We start from the raw sequence: 17,165 nt of genomic DNA, 5'->3' as shown, positions 1-17,165 counted from the left end.
TTTGGCTGCTGTTGCTGTTAGTGGCCGTCATTTTGTTGTTATCCTTCACAACAAGGGCTTACAAGCAAACACAGAGTCATACAGTTGCTACAGACACATCTTTCCCACAGAATCAGCAGAAAACGCCAGCCTGACGCTGCCAAACCAGCAGTCGGGAGAGAAAATGACTTCTGGTGACACTCGATTCATCCGCGGGACCGCAAAAGATATTGCGAACGGCCACCGACTTGAGTTTACATCTGCGAATGATTTTGAGGATGTCACACTATCAAACGCACAGAGGAGGGCTAGTTTAGGACAATTTATAACCCTCCGCAGGTATAATTTATAGGATTCAGAGGCACCGAGGTTTATGTTAGGCCAAAGTATATGGTCTGTAAAACATGGCTTATTCAGGGCTGTGTACAATGAAATCTGACAAGATGTTATCCTGAAAAACCCCCTCAGTCACCTCTTCAACTGTTAACAGAGAAATTTGTCCATTCTGGCACAGACTACGGTTTAATCAAAGCATGATAATGTCTCACAGAGCATGAGCAGGAGACACAGAGTATGCAGTCATGCAGTAAATTGGCCATAAGACATAAAGAGATGAGTTTAAAAAAGAAGCATGAAGACCGACAGTGCGCGAGAAAGGGTGAAATATGCACATCATCAAACCCAAAAATACACTTCTGCGCATCTGTGTCTCTTTAAACACATTCGCTCAGCTATTTCACTTTATAATTTCATGTTTGCAATTAAAACATCCTGGCCCGTCCCTAAAGCTGACTGTAATTTACTGAAATAATGCTCTAAATCAAGCGCTTCCCCTCTGACAGACTCCTGTCTCTCTCCGGAGGAATCTGGGATTCAGAAAACCACAGTCTGCCATCCGCATGTTGTTGTCTCTCGAAAACACGTTTAATCTGCCATCGCTGACTAATTACCAGCAGCAAAGCATGCTGGGTAAAACCTCAAAATGGCTGTCTTATGTTTTCTGCGGTGCAACTGCGCAATAACGGCCTTTCTTTGCGTTTTTAATTACGGCTGATTTACGAGGCAGGGAGCTGAGGTCAGAGGCGTATAAAAAAAGGGGTCGCGCTAGGTTTACAGCTTCACCGCTCAGCAAATCTGATGCAGCCAAAAAGTGTCAACAGTTTACTATGTAAATTTAGGAGGAGACAAAGGCAGCACTATTGTATCCCAGCTTGCTTAGGGCCAAGTGCTGTTTACTGCTTTAACGCATGATTATACGCATCCCTTCACCCACTCATCAGGTCGACGTAACCACATGTTAAGACATCTCTAATTGCTACATTCGCTGGCACAACCTTATCCTTTGCGCAAGGCAGACCGTTAGCACTGAAAAGCATGTAATTAGTTGACATTTCGTAGCACTTGTATGTGATAAACTGTGTCAAAAAACATTCCAATTGAACATTCCTGTGGGTTCTGGCTCAGCGAGATAGGCTTCGTCCATCCAGGGCTGCGATTTATGAGTTCTCAGGGTCAAGAGACGCGACATTGTGTGATCTGCACACGTGCAGTTGATGTTGATGGAACAATGGATGGTCTTGTGGTGTGACACGTGGCAGGGTTTTTCTCTTGCTGTCTGATTAAGACAGTGCAAGGATGTTTCATCCCAGTACCAGTTGGGGTCTTTTTGCAATGACGCCGGCACTTCTGTCACCTCTCCCGTTACGGATAAACAAACATGCTTTATTTGCTGGCTGAGAGAAGTGACTAATGAGAACGTCTGGAAGCACTTTCTGCAAAGAAATAAATTGATAAGTCAGTAAATATTGTTTTGCCAGCATTTCGGGTGCAATTGCCGTGTCAGTCGAAACAAAGGGAAAATAGATTATTAAAGCCTTGGACACATATTCCGCTGTTAGGAAAGCCCCAAAATTCAGCCCACAACCACCATAAAAGTTAAAAGTCAGCTAGCTAGGCCTTTTTTCTTTAATGATAAGAGAAGCATTATATGTGGTCACATATTCGAATGCCACCTGCCAATTATTGGCCCGTGGAGGGATTTTTTTCTCCCCTTTAACACATACAAATGCATTGTGCGCTTTTTATTGGGGCAAGCAAAAAAAAAAAGAGAAGAGAAGTCACTAATCTGATCCTGGTTCAGTCAGAGGACGCCCACCACCAACACATCTGCGGACCAGCTGAGCGAAGCACTCCTACCCGGTCCAACTCCTCCTGCTTCAGCATATCAAAGACCCTAAGGGTGCCTTGGCACTGCTCGGATAGTTGTCCTTTTATAAAAGACAAATAAGCTCAAACCTTGGGCCGCTATCCAAAAGCCGTCTATGACACCATGTTGAAACGAGCACTTGGCCAGCAGACATGCGATCAACATGCGTTTAAAAGCTGTGGCGGTTTCAGGACGGCAGCTCTTGTCTTCCACATTCTAATACAGTCACACATTCTTTCATTAATCTGGCCCAGCGCTGCGCCGCAAAACAACATAATTTGCAAAACCACTTGATGGCTTCAAAAGGTTTTACCCAGACAGCTTTGGTCTCCCTGACAGTGGGAGAGACAGAGAGGGGGAGGATGGGGGTTATGAAAAGTGTCAGCACTAGGTGTGTGGTAGGCCTCTGTTTTTTCGGCCTCTTGCTTGTGCTTTTTTCCCTGAAGGGTGTGTTTACATGTCGAGAAGGGTCAGATTGTTTGTTTGACATGGTGATATCATCATGAAAATCACGAATTACAGTGGTGTTCAATTAAGCAAAACATCACAGCGAGCTTGTTTTTCTTCCCCTCGGCCTCTCGAGTGCTTTTGCAGTTGACGTGTGCGAGTTTGAAGGGTCCTGTGAAGGCTGAAATAATCAGGCTTCAGGACAAGGGCAAGAGGCCTCATGATGATGTAGCTGCTATGATGATGCAGAAATTGGAAAACAATTCTGCCAGTAATGATGGATACGATTGCTGATGACCGTCAGCTGCATAAAACGCACACACGTATCCCCTAAATGACCTCAAAATCTCTCACTAATAAGGCGTCTTGTTCAACACACATATTCAACACATCCACTGAGTCAGAGAACAACTGCACATACTGCAGATGGAAACAAGCAGCTTTTGCGTTTCAACATCAAGGCAATTAATAAACGATGGATAACCAGAAGCCACTCTTTAGCCTAGTCTAAACCAAACACCAAAAATACACACATGCTAGACCAAATACTCAATTAAACACATGCAGTTTTAGCAAGGAGATGGCTTTAATACAGGTAAGACTTACTGAATGCTGACTGAGAACCTCAAACTCAGCTACTCTAAAGACAACACATTCTATATAACTGTAGTTACATCCAAATAAATCATCTGTCAATTACAATTGGACAGAGAAGCCCTCCTTTTCATAGATCATGACTTTTTGAGGTGACTGATACATCTGAGAACATGCAAAATATCCCTCATGCTTTGACTTACACATTTTCTATTGTTTAATATCTACTGATATGCTGTCATCATGTCAGTGGACATCTTTTAACAGCTGGTTTTACTGCAAATCTCAAGAATAATACAGCCAGTCATTTATGTTAACTTTTACTACATTTTTATTTTTATTTTGGGTGACTCAGTGGTTAGCACTGTCGCCTCACAGCAAGAAGGTTTCTTGTCCTAGCTGGGTCAGTTTCTCCCGATGTTGACGTGGGTTTCCTCTGGATGCTCCAGTTTCCTCTACAGTCCAAAGACATGCAGTATAGGTGAATTAGATTAAGTTAATTGTCCGTAGTGTATGTGTGTGAATGAGTGTGTATGGATGTTTCCCTGGGATGGGTTGCAGATGGAAGGGTATCCGCTGTGTAAAACATATGCTGGACAAGTTGGCGGTTCATTTCACTGTGGCGACTCCAGATTAATAAAGTAATATTTATTCATTTAATAAAAAATGAACCATGGATTTAGTATGGTACAGTAAATGTACGATTTGGCACCCTTATAACCATATGTTTCACTAGGTTTTTATCATGGTTAAATTATAGTTAGTTTAGAAAATTTGTGGTTGATTTGAGGTTTCCAATTAAGGATTAGTAAAACCTTCATTAGTAAAACCTTAATTCATTTTCATAGTTAAGGCTACAAGCTGTAAATAAAGTCTACTACTTGTATTTTTCCAGGAAGAAACACTGATGCAGTGGTTATATGAGATGCAATACATTTCAGTTTGCTGTACTTTTTTTTTTAAACATACCTTTAACTACATACAACCTTCCTCACGGCTATATTTAAAATTGCCACTTTCTAGACTTTGGTGTAAATTGGTCAGTGGGGGTGAAATCTTAGGTCTGTCCTGGAAAATATCTATCCTAAAAGTAGTGACCTCTTGCCATTCTTATTTTAAAGGCACAGCAAAAAAAAAAAAAAAAAAAAAAGACTGAGCATGTTATAACTTCGGATCTTTGGTCCTGCATGATTTATCCTTTTTCAGAGACAGGGGCAAACTTAATGATTTGGGGGCCCTAAGCAATTCCAGATATGGGGCCCTGGCATTTTGAAAAATAAACTGCATGTTAATAGATATAATATATAATATTTAAAGTATATTCTGTATATTTTAATATTTAAAGGAACCTTTATCTTCCTAATGTAAAATTAAAAGCAATAAATTCACAAATAAAAAAACTATTTTACAAACTATGTACAGTTGAAGTCAGAACTATTAACCCCCCTTTGAATTTATTTATTTTATTTTATTTTTATATTTCCCAAATTATGTTTAACAGAGCAAAGATATTTTCACTGTACGTCAGATAATATCTTTTCTTCTGGAGAAAGCCTTATTCGTTTTAATTCAGCAAGAATAAAAGCAGTTTTAAATTTTTTAAAACCATTTTAAGGTCAAAATTATTAGCCCCTTTAAGCTATATTTTTTCGATTTTTTCGACAGAACAAACCATTATTATACAATAAATTGCCTAATCACCCTGCCTAGTTAACCTAATTTACCTAGTTAACCTAGGTTAGCCATTAAATGTCACTTTAAGCTGTATAGAAGAGTCTTGAAAAATGTCTAGTAAAATATTATTTACTGTCATCATGGCAAAGAGAAAATAAATCAGTTATTAGAAATGAGTTATTAAAACTATTATGTTTAGAAATGTGTTGAAAAAAAAATCTTCTCTTCGTTAAACAGAAATTGGGGGGAAAAAATAAAATAAAAAGAGGGCTAATAATTCTGACTTCAAATGTACATGTACTGTTGGGGTCTCCAAACTCTGTCCTGGAGGTACAGTGTCCTGCAGATTTTAGCTTCAACTTGTCTCAACACACCTGCACAGATGTTTCTAGAAAGCCTTGTGAGAGCTTGATTAGCTAGTCCAGGAGTGTCTGATTGTGGCTGGAACTAAACTTTGCAGGACACCGGCCCACCAGGACCAAGTTTGGGCACCCCGATGTACAGTTAATTAGCTATTTATTGTAATTAGATTTTAGTAGTAATAATAGTAAAAAAAAAAAAAACATTTAAACTAATTTAATTTACAACCCATCAAGCTAATCTTGTCACCATTTTTCATATGAATTGAGTTATTGCTGTTTCACTGGGAAATGTTATTTGAACAGGCCCTCTCTTACAAGCTGACAACACTGATCGTGGAGGAAGCTGCGTTTCGTTGTTTGTCGTATTTCTACTTTTTCTACGTTCTCAAAATTCTCACTCTTGCACACTCTACCTATCTCTACTCTGATCGCTGGCAGAATGGTGTCACTAAAATCTCTGCAATTATGAACAACAACAAAGAAAAAAATAAACAGTCTATTTAAATTATTACATTTGAAAGAGTTGAAGCAGATCGGTTTGACCTAACAAGGGAAATACCTCAAGTAGGCGGTGCTAAAACATTTGCCGACGATATGCAGAGAAATGATCTGCTGTCAATGCTGCAGGTGTGAGAGATGGCTGTGTGGCACTGTGCTGCCTTTGAGTCCTCTGAGGCGGGGGAAAGACTGACAATTGAATTGAATCTGAAAATTGTTGAAAACATTGGCTGGCAGTGTTTTTGTTCGAAGTGCTCACACCTCGCACATGTGCAGTACAGAAGGAACGTTCCATTGTTCATGAGGGCTGCCGGTTTTGAAATGAAGTAATGTTAAAATCTTAATAGTTACAGACAGATTTTACAACATATGATAGAAAAATGTAGAAAAGAGCTATATGATGAATATAGACTTCTTGGCGTTGGTTGGAGACCTCTAATTCACAGAGGCCCTAAGCAGCTGCTTACCTCACTTATTGGCAACACAGTCTCATTCTGAAAACGTAGTCCCGTGTTTCTGGAGAACACGAATTATGTAGCCAGGGGTACGTATGGCTGCATTTATTATTTTTTTAAACGCACGCTACGGGGCGATGTGACGCCGTTCCTTTTCCCGCTTATCGGCTGACCGCTTACCTCGTGTGCAGGGCGCAACCAGTTTGTCCAGTTAGCTCGCCGTGTACGTCGACGGACTTGATACACAGAGAGATGACCACGACGATGACAGGGTTCGAGTCCGGGGAAGAGCGGGTCCAGAAATCAGGTAAGACAAAAACAGAATCCTAAAATAAAATGAACGAGTGAATAACAGGGTGAGAATGTGGTAAAATCTGAAAATGTGGTAAAAAACAGATGAGGACTTTTCTTTTTCTGGACGGCTTTTGTAATCGTTGGTTGGGTTTTAGGGAAGTAAGTGGGTGGGCGGGTCAATCGATAAAATTGGTTGGGTTTAGGGAAGGAGGAGGGTGGGTCTGTTGATTGGTCGGCCGGCCAGTCAAGCCTGGTTTATTCTTCTGCGTCAAGTGATCGGCGTGACCCACGGCACAAGCAACACGCGTAGCTGTGCATTCATACTTCTGCGCGCTGTTTCTGTTGCTCTCCAATAACACTTCCAAAACGCTAGTTGGCAGTGAGGTGTTTATGTTCCTCTGTGTCGAGTTTCTTCGGTGGTGTTTTGTTTTTTCTAAACGCTTCCTTAATGTACAAGTGGTTCAAACTCGCTAATTTTGAGGCAGGAACCGGCGGACATGCAACAACTTTAACCATGAGGTAAACACAAAACAAAACTTTCCATCCGGAGATCCTTCATGGAACTTCACACTTATAAACACTTGCTCCATCGGGCTCGTGCGGCTCTCAATCCCACCCACACTCGTCAGCGCTACCAAGCCGGCCAATCACAGAGCTTTGTGATTCCAATCGTAGCGACGTGTGGTTACATTTTTTGAGAGGTATGCGTCAGCGACGCCGACAGCCATGGCGAGGGCTATGTGCCCACGCGTAGGCCGCACCGTAGCATACCACATCCGAAGTATAAATCAGCCTTTAGTCATCCAGTCATTTAGCCAGTCAGACAGACGTTTTGGTCAACAGCGGCCTTTGGTGGGTTTACGCAAGAACAGCGGGTGCGAACGGCACTCGAGAGAGAAATTTGAGATACGAAAAAGCACACTCAGTGGTGTCTAGTGGATTCGCAAAAACAAAAACTGCAAAAATACCTACCTCCCAGGTTGTATTTCGCGGTCTCCAGAAACGTCCATGGGACTACGTTTTCAGAATGAGCCTAGGTTGCTTATTGGCCCCTGTTCAGAGATTTAAACAACATAAAGCTCATTTGATATGTACTAACAAAAAGAAAAAAAAATATCTTTTGAAAATGTAGAGAAATATGCTACCTTAAATGCATTTTATCTTTTTTATCTACAATAAACTATCTATAGATTTGTGCTGCAAATTTATATTTGGAGTAAAATGTTTCATTTTGTTTTGTATTTTTTGAGCAATTCACCTAACAGATTCTAAGGGAACCTAAATGATTAATCTGCTAATAACACTTATAATTGCTTAGGAGGTTTCCACCTTTCTTTTCTTATATATATTTATGCATTTTAACAGAAGAACATTGACTCTCAAATAAGCCATCAATTCACCAGCCAGTGCTATTTAAAACCAATAATAATTCATTAAATGTGCAGTTGTTATGTTGTACCTCTCCACTTTTGCCCTCTGCGGTTTGGTAATGGCTTACGCACAGTGCATCACGGGAAAATTGCACACTGGAGTCCATAGAAGTCCTCGTAAAAATAAACCAAAACATTTGGGTTCAAAGAGTTTGCTTTTAATATTCATTTATCTCTTAATTATTCCATTATTGTTCTTCAGCTTTCATTCCGAGGAGACTTTGATCTGAGGAGGTTGAACAGAGACTGAGATTTAAAATATTTTGTAGAAGCTGCCAAGACAAAGAGATCAAGCAGAAGGATGGCATTTGTTGATTTGCCGCGATGTGCCCTTACTTTCCCTTTGAAAACAATGTTTTGTAGGAACGGCAGATGACTTCAACCTACTGTGGTAATACATGAATAAAAAATCAGCCATTCCAGAGCAACGGCTGTGGAGGCTTAACCTTCACCATTAGTACATACAAAGCACAGAGACACAGCAAAGATGTGTGTGCTTCTGTATATAGAAATTTTATAATGTCTTTCAGCCTGACATCGGCTATGAGCTTTTAAACAGGGCTCTTTTGTATGTCAAACCTCACATTTTAATGGATTTCCTATAAAACTGTTCACCGATTATGGTATTCAAATCACAGCTCCAGCAAAACTGCCCCCTCTGATGGCGTCTGGAAGTGATCCTAGCCAAGGAGGTACACCACATCTAACGCCAGGCTGCATGCTCTTCCTTCAGCAGCCATCAGGCTTTTTCCTGTGCTGCGTGTGTGATCATTTATAGGGGGCTTAATCAACATGTATTTAGTGCATGTATTTTGTGAATCATTTTTATAGGCCCGGGTTGCCCGATTCTGTGTACGCAAGCCAACGGTTGTACCAGATCTGAACAAGGATCCAACAAAAAGGGCCACCGTGACATTCAAAGATGGGGTTGTTAACCCTTATTTCAAAAACTATTACAAGGTGCAGTAAATCAGAGACTAATAATGTTTGTAGAGTTTTAGCCATTTAGAAAAAGGTACAAGATCTCACAGAAGCTGTACCATATTTACCCCTAAAGGCTGCATTTTAGTACACTGAAGGTAGATTTTAACACTTTTAAAAGGGTTTTTTACCTTTTTTCTTGTAACTGGAACAGTGCCTATAAAAAGGGATACACTTCATTTGTAGTGGTCACTTTAGATCAGGGGTGGGCAAACTCGGTCCTGGAGGGCCGGTGTCCTGCACAGTTTAGCTCCAACCCTGATTAAACACACCTGCCTATAGATAATTAGTGATCTTGTAGACACTGATTAGCATGTTCAGGTGTGTTTGATTAGAGTTGAAGCTAAACTATGCAGGACACCGGCCCTCCAGGACCGAGTTTGCCCACCCGTGCTTTAGATCCTCTGTTAAGTAATTAACGATCTACACCTGAACTAGTGGTGTATTTGCACCAGGAAAGTCCTTTAGTTCACTTTCTTTGGTCCATTTCAGACATATTGCTGATTTTTTTGTTTGGTGCAGTTTGCTTTCATATTGCCCTTTTTGCCAGTGAACAAGTAATTGTAAACAAAACCTCACGTGTGTTAAAGTCATCCAATTATGGGACAGAAATGCTTTAGCAAGGAAAAGCAAGAACTGAAAAAACATTAATCACGAACCAAGCGACCAGCCGACCAGATGTGATGTATTCCAGTGTTGTCAAAGCAGATCTGTGCACGCGAGATGAGAAATATTATTTTTTGAATCAGAAAAAAGCTTATATTAAAAAAAGATTTCCATTTATAAATGAGTGATGAAAATATAATATTTTAATGTTGTCTCCATATTCCCTCCAAAAGTTTTAGTGGTCTATGAGCTTACAGTACTCATTCATTCATTCAACCACGGTGAACGTACAGAGAATAAAGGCTCTTTGTTTTGCAATTCTTCATTTCAGACACCGTGAGAACAGCTTCTCTCCCATGATGCATGACAGAGCTGAAAATTCTGTGCAACTGCCTCAAGAGGGCGTATTCCGACAGTCGTGTCCGAGTGTCGTGTGCTGTGGAAAGGTGGCTTGACTTGGGGAGAGCATGCAAACTCCACACAGAAATGCCAACTGGCCCAGAGACTTTCTTGCTGTGAGGCGACAGTGCTAACCACTGAGCAACCGTGTTGCCCCGCAATTATTCTTCTGATTTTGTTTTATCAGCTACAAATGCAGATAAGGCAATATCATCTATGTTATTACAATGCAGCTTGTCTCTTCTAAGCTCCAGGTCAAACCGTGACTTATTTTCAAATGGCTAGCAAATGGATCGAACACAATATATTTCCACTTTGTATTCACACCTGCCCAAAAGATCCACAGCAAAGAGAAAATCTAACCCGAGTTAGATTCAGTTGAACCAAACAAGACAGGTTTAAATACACCTGAACTATCTTCATATTACTATTAGAATGTTAGTTTAGGGTTACTAATAAATTAATACTAGCAAAGTTAGGCTACAGTACCAGTAGAGTAATTTTATCTGTAGTCTGTACTGAGACCATCAAATGGGGTTACTGGATAACACAGCGTTAGTTCATTCCTTTTCTTTTCGGCTAAGTCCCTTTATTAATCAGGGGTTGCCACAGCGGAATGAACCGCCAACTAATCCAGCATGTTTTACGCAGCGGATGCCCTTCCAGCTGCAACCCATCACTGGGGTACACCCATCACTGGGAAACACCCATTCACTCTCTTTCACACACATACACTACACTACTATGTCCCATAACCCAAACAATAACTATATCATAGCTCTTTTGTGTTTTTGTTTATACTTGGAACACCAGAAAATATTTCAATGTCAAAGCATGAGTCTCAGAGAACATGTTTTCCAATGTCCAGTGTTACAAAATGCTTAAGTGAACTTTCTTCTTTAGCAAGCTGTTTCAAACTCAAAAACGGCTGCATCTTTGCTCACGTAGCGGAAGGAGTGGAGCTATAGGGCGCTGATATTGGATTATTTATTTATTTAGGATTGTAAAAGCAAACTTCTCCTATGATAGTGATTAAGCCGCATCCCGATGGTGAATGCATTTATAATTATGGCAGGTATTATTTGGAAGTTTGTTCATTTATTTCACTAATTTGGCAACCGGCAAATGTCATCTGAAAAAAGGGCTTGAGTTTCCGCTTAGTAAAAAAACGTTAGTATTCCAATTTGGTACAATACTACATACATATACTATGCTGTTAAGTGTGTAAGTATTAAGTACATAGTGTGCCATTTGAGATGCAGCTATTGCCTCTCATCTGGTTAACGTTGACCCGATTCAGCTTGTAGAATCAGCTTCGGCTAAAGAGAGCCCTCTGATTGGTTGTTCATGTAGTGAAGTGACAAAAGTCAAGACACAAAGAGGTCGGCTGTAATCTCCCTACATTTCTTAAATATTTGCAAATGATATGGATTGTTAGATTACCAGAAATATTTGCAGGTTGCTGTAATATTGGTACTAAATGCTGCTTTTTACACTTTGCATGTGTTTGTCGGAAGTTCTGGTTTCCTGTTCTGAATAAGAAAAAAGACTAGTCACCCATGGGTGGGGAAAGTCACGTCTTCTCATGCAGGTGCAGAACGCGCACTCTTGTTTCAGCCAGCTTTCGTCTATTTGGTGTGTTAACGGCCAGCTTTTTGATCCTGATGGAACCATACGTGAGCTGATGCGAGCCAACTACACAGTTGGACTTCGTCTGCGTTACTTGTTTGATGTTGGCTTGGTGTGTCCAGGCCTTTAGGTATAGAATTATGACATAATTTCTGAGTGATTTGTTAAACATTTATAAAGAAATGCTAAATAGCACACAGAATTAAACTGAAATAAAATAAAAAAAAAATAGTATTTAATTGTAAAGTTACTATTTATTTTTATCTTTGAAACTGAGTTTTACAGTGTACAGGATGTTACCTCTTATTAGCCAATAGTTACAACCCTCTATTAATAATGTTTTGTGTCCAGATTTTCTAGTGCCACAGGCCACCCTCTGACATTCAAAAGCTTTAAAGGTGGGCCATATAAACAAGAATATGAAAATAAAACTGAGAACAGGAGAAAAGAAAAATCCCATCGAGAGGCAGGAATGCATAAAGTCAGCAAGAAAAGAAAATCTCTTTTGAAAGGGGTGCATAATCATTCTGAGCGCTCCAGTGTGGAACCTAAATAATACAGTTCAGGTTTTGATATAACTATTACTGCCTGGGAAGAGTGCTTTGAAGTTAATTGAAACCACTGGGCAGCAATCTCCTTTATAGCACTGACAAATAACAGTTTCCTACAGCTTATCATTGAAGGTTAGGGCACGGTGAGGCGCATGCCTGTTCCATATGCCCACTCAATACAAATAAAACTCAAAGGCCTCCCTTTTCTCCCAGGCACACCGTGGAGGACACTGAGAAAATGCTAACGGACAGGATGTGGGAAGGATGAAATTAGTCTTTAGCAAAAGTGAACAACAGCCTCAGCGTCTGACCCCCATTACTGTGTTTTTACCACCTCTTTAGAATAAGCCACATCACAACTCGACGGTGCTACATTAAAGTATAGGTGGCCTTTTGTGTTCAAAAGGAAACATATTATTATTCAAAGGAGAGACTGCTTTTACTTACAAGCTGTTTTCCAAACTGCGTAGGATGTTCTGGTTTTAATATACAAACGGAGCACAATGGTCACTGAATTTGTCTTTAATGTTCCTTATTGTTTTTCTGGCACAAGGCTCTTATTCACCTTTGATTTCAGCCCAGTGCTTTCTCTTTTCTTTTAATGCATAATTATTATATTTGCGGGGGTAAAACACAGGCCTGTCTGAGGGTCATCCGCTGTCGATGCACTGCAAAATAACACATAACATCCCCCATGGTGAAAAGTGAGAACAGAGAATTGGCCAGACAAAAGACAAGGAGGATTTGATGAGCTGCAGGAGTTCAAAGTTTTCCGTCTCACTTTTTTTTTCCTTGAACCCGAGCGTGTACCACATCTGAAAGCATGCTACCCTGCATATTGCGTTTAAGTTGCTGATCACGTATTAAAAGTCTTCTTGAACACGATGAGAGGAATGATTGGACGCGAAGCCGGCTGAAGACACAATCCGCCTCACTGAAGTCCCGCTAGTGAGACTTGACTGACAGATGTAATATAGGAAGAATGGTTTAACACGCACACACCAAAGCAACATTAATTGAATGAGTGGATGTGAAGCATAAACAGACATGAACTTTGTTTCCTAAAAAAGCTATGACAGAATAATAATTTCCTTTCCATTAGCTTACAAAAGAATCCCCTGTAGACACATGTGCTCATACTCTTATATCCATATGGAGTCACTTTTGCTCAAGGTATTTTTCAAACACATATTTCCCTCCGAAGCTAAAAGAGAAGGGCGGAAATGTAGGTTATAAATAGGAATCAAAAGAGCCCTCGTGTTTATTGCAACAAGATGACAGAGATACTGAAATCTTTGAAAGTATGAGCGCTTTGAGCTTTTTACAAGACAGGTGAAGAGAACACATGTGTTCAATCTGCGTACCAGGCTCGCCTCGGTCGGCCCTATCATAAAAGAAGAGAGATTACAAAGAAGTCTAATGAAGACACTGATCAAAGTCTGTAATGCTAATACATAGCAGGTGTTTCGAAACCTTTTAATACCCCCCTGGCCCTCCGCGGGGCTCGTGCCTGTATATCTTTCACAGAGCCGGTTCTTTTGTCCTCGGCTGAAACTGGGAACCAGCGGAGCGCTTTTCAACACCGCTTCACATGCATTACGAGATATCTGTTGACCTCAGACGCTCAGAGGGGGTTATGTCCATGTCATACACAAATGCTGCTACATATTCTATTACAGCTCAAAGTGGTGTTTTTGGAAAATAGAATATCCTGCTTTGGGGCCCTTCTGTCTTCAGCTGTACAGCACCTGGGCAAAAGCTGGAGTAGAGGTTGTAGGAGACCTGGCAAGGCTGACTTTTTGGAATATGCTCAAAGCACGGTGACTATTTTTGTAGGAGCTGCAAAGCTCTGTTTCTGATTTCCATTCATTGAAGGCAAGGCTAAACCTCAGGAGAGTAGAAACAGTGGCTAAGCTGCTCTGTTTCAACTCAGCTATATTATTTCACCTAATTACTGTGTAATCTTTTCTTATTAATTTACACTCTGATGTTAATTAGCCAATTGTCAAAACAAACTGCACCCACCTGCAATCACAGGGTCAAATTCGAAGACAATCCTCGTAATTATATCTGATTGCAGGAGGTCTGTGTGTTTTAATTGGGTCTTTAATTTAAAATATGTATTTTCGCCAAATCTGATTCATGTTCAATTAAACTGATCTTTTTTATATCAAGTGTCAAAATTTTACAAAACCTAGTCCCAATAATGTTTAGAGGTCATCTTGATCATTACTGAATTCACACACACGTACACGCACACGCACACACACACACACGGCATAGTGCGATGACCGGTTTCAAGTTTGGAAATATCAAGATTTTAAAACCGCCAAGATTTTCTGGTGATTTTCGTTTTTACAACCACTTTATTTTGTTTTAAGGCAACAGCATCTACACATCAAAAGATATTGGTCAGCCCACGATTCAGCAAACATCTGAAAAACAAATCGCTTATAAACCAACATCCAAGCATGCTATAAAGCAGAGCAATGAAGTGGCTTGACTTTATATCCAAAGAAAAGAAAGATCTCCAAATATGTAAAGAAATCAGTGTTTTTGAAACTAATGAAGACAGCAAAAGTCAATGATTTATTTTCATTATTTAGTCTGACATGTTTACTGTTTCAAAATATTTTAAATGTTTATTAAAAATTAAATCTGTTGTGTTAAATGTGTTAAAAATTTTTTTAGACAGACATTTAAAAGAGAACATATTTTAGAGCAGTAATCAAAATACTGTGAAACCATGATATTTTAATGCAAGGTTATCATACCATCAGAATCTTACACCGGCCCATACACACACAGACACACACACACAAATAAATATATAACAGAGTTTAAGTACACTTAAATGTACAAATAGATTTATCCTATTATTTAAACATCAGTGAAAATGGTCTACTGTAATTATTTGCATAGCCGTCTTTTGCTGTACTTTCAAAGTCTGGTCTCAATAACAAAAGCAATGATATATTTATAACATGTTATGCCTGGAAATGCTTATTATACTGTATATATGAAAGACAAGAGAATAACTTTGGATACCAACATACCTGAACACTTTTCTAATGTTGCATTTCTATTACTCACAGCAGGGTCCCTCCATGAGCTTTTGACACATTATTAATATGCTCTCTCTGTACATTTAGTATAACACTTCTTTAATTCAGTTGAAGAACGACTTCAAGAATGCATGAGCATACTGTTTCAAACATGTCTCGTCACTTTGCCACAAGTGAGAAGCACCTATATCCACTTCCGGTTTGACTCAAATTTCAAGCGTGGCTTTCCTGGCGCAAGGATTCTGGGAAACGTAGTTCTTACCGGAATACTGGGAAGGACCTAAAGAACAAGACGCTGACATAAAACAACAACACCCCGTTTATTGTTATACACGTGCCATACACAATTATAAACATCGCTTATTTCATATTTATATCTACTCGCTATAATTTCACAAGAAAACGGCACACTTCTCAAGACTACATAACCCAGCGCAGCGCGCTATGAAACCGAGGCAGCGTAAACAGTACTTCAGGAACATGAAAAGATCGGATGACAGTGAGAGGGAAAAGAGGAGAAAGGTATCGCTTGTAGTTTTCTCTCAGTTCGCCAAGCAGCACATGTAGTTGTGGAGTTTGTAAGCCACCGTTCAGTGCGTCCGCGGCGGTATTGCATGCGCTGGTTGGTGCTGTGTGTTCATTTGAAGTGCGCATGTGATGCTGCTGTTTGCTCCTGTAATGTTTCCATTATTTTATCGGAGGAGTTTTGCCTCTTTGAGCACACAGCCGTCTGGCACACGAGAGTGTGTTGAGGCACCGCGCAGGGGGAGTGTTTTCTCATGACTGCCCCACTCTGACTTTGCTTGAATGGGTTGTGTGGCGGCGTTACAGTGTGTTCAGTGATGGTGGTAATGAATGAAGTCGAGAGAAGATGCGAGACAAGTCCAGGTGTCTGTCACTCTCTGAAGGTGTCTCTGCTGAACCCATTGTTTCTCGTTTATTCCACTAATGAAGCGCATGTGTTGGGTTTACACCTGTTTTCTGACTAAACACATGATTCACCTATATGTACTGGGCTGGAAATGAAAAGGCTGTGTTTATAATTTAGCAGATACAGAGTGATATTGTTGTGCAGCTGTGTTTATCTGAACGTGTTGCTTTTCAGTGTGTCATTTTTGTTAAGCATTAAGGTTTGAAGCTTTTTTGACCCTGAAAGTATAAACATTGATTTATTTGCTTTTATACCAACATAAACAACGAGAGGCTGATTATATGGTGCAGGTCTTACAAATATCTACCTTACACAAAAAGTGCAGTCTGTTGCATTCCATTCAAGGTATACATTTAGTCAGTTCATGCTTTCATGAGAGTAAATTCTATCAAGCCTCTATTGATGTTGATGCAATAGCCAGAATCAAGCATTTTAAGTAGTTAAATAGGGCAACATATAAATACAAAGTGAGTTCTTTATTAGTAACATAGGTGTTGATGTGTACTGATGTGACCGGTGTTAGGACACAACAATCAGTCATGATGTTAGTGATGTTGTTTTTTTAATAGTGTATGACATCTGATACCCCTTGGACATGGCATGATGTTCCAACAGAGAGACCACTGTAGAATATCTACTTATTTCTTATTTTATTATTTTCTTTTCACAACAACTATCATAACGTCTGTGATGCTGACCAATAGGAGCACAGAAGCTCTTCTGTACAATGATTTAAAATAGACAATGGTATTCAACTTCATCTTTATTTCTGTTGTGCTTTGCTTTTACGATGTAAATTGTGTCAAAGCATCTTAACATAGTAGATTGAATCTTTGTCAGTCCAGTTTTCAGAGTTGAAGTTCAGTTTAGTTCAGTTCAGAGTTTTTCAATTTTCACTGCTGAAATTCCAAACACTGAAGAGCAAATCCATCGATACGCAGCTCCACGAGTCCCAAACCATGCAACCCAGTGGCGACAGCAACGAGGAACAAACCTTACCAATTGACCAAAGTGAAGGAAACAAAAAGCTTGGAGAGAAACCAGGCTCAGTTGGGCAAATAATT

At 39.9% G+C, this 17,165-nt stretch overlaps 1 protein-coding gene and 1 long non-coding RNA gene across 3 annotated transcripts in view; one reads left to right on the top strand and one right to left on the bottom strand.

Moving 5' to 3' along the window:
• The window catches only part of LOC130232890 (uncharacterized), a 39,033-nt gene extending 23,709 nt beyond the window's left edge, over window positions 1-15,324 (bottom strand). Inside the window, exons 1-2 of the long non-coding RNA XR_008838143.1 lie at window positions 15,162-15,324; window positions 7,969-8,053 (exon numbers count right to left, since the gene is read on the bottom strand). This is a non-coding gene — a long non-coding RNA (uncharacterized LOC130232890). The remainder of the gene's footprint in view (window positions 1-7,968; window positions 8,054-15,161) is intronic.
• Window positions 15,325-15,522: 198 nt separating this feature from the next.
• Window positions 15,523-17,165, top strand: part of fto (FTO alpha-ketoglutarate dependent dioxygenase) — a 238,346-nt gene continuing 236,703 nt past the window's right edge. Inside the window, exon 1 of one of the 2 annotated variants that reach the window (XM_056461781.1) lies at window positions 15,523-15,692. In XM_056461781.1, coding sequence (XP_056317756.1) covers window positions 15,615-15,692 — 78 coding nt within the window. In that variant the 5' untranslated portion in view covers window positions 15,523-15,614. The remainder of the gene's footprint in view (window positions 15,693-17,165) is intronic. The other variant, XM_056461782.1, reaches the window with a different exon arrangement.

This window comes from Danio aesculapii, chromosome 7, assembly GCF_903798145.1.
Source record: "Danio aesculapii chromosome 7, fDanAes4.1, whole genome shotgun sequence".
NCBI lineage: Eukaryota > Metazoa > Chordata > Actinopteri > Cypriniformes > Danionidae > Danio > Danio aesculapii.
Note: the sequence above shows the minus strand (reverse complement) of the source record. Positions and strands in the feature narration are given on the sequence as shown.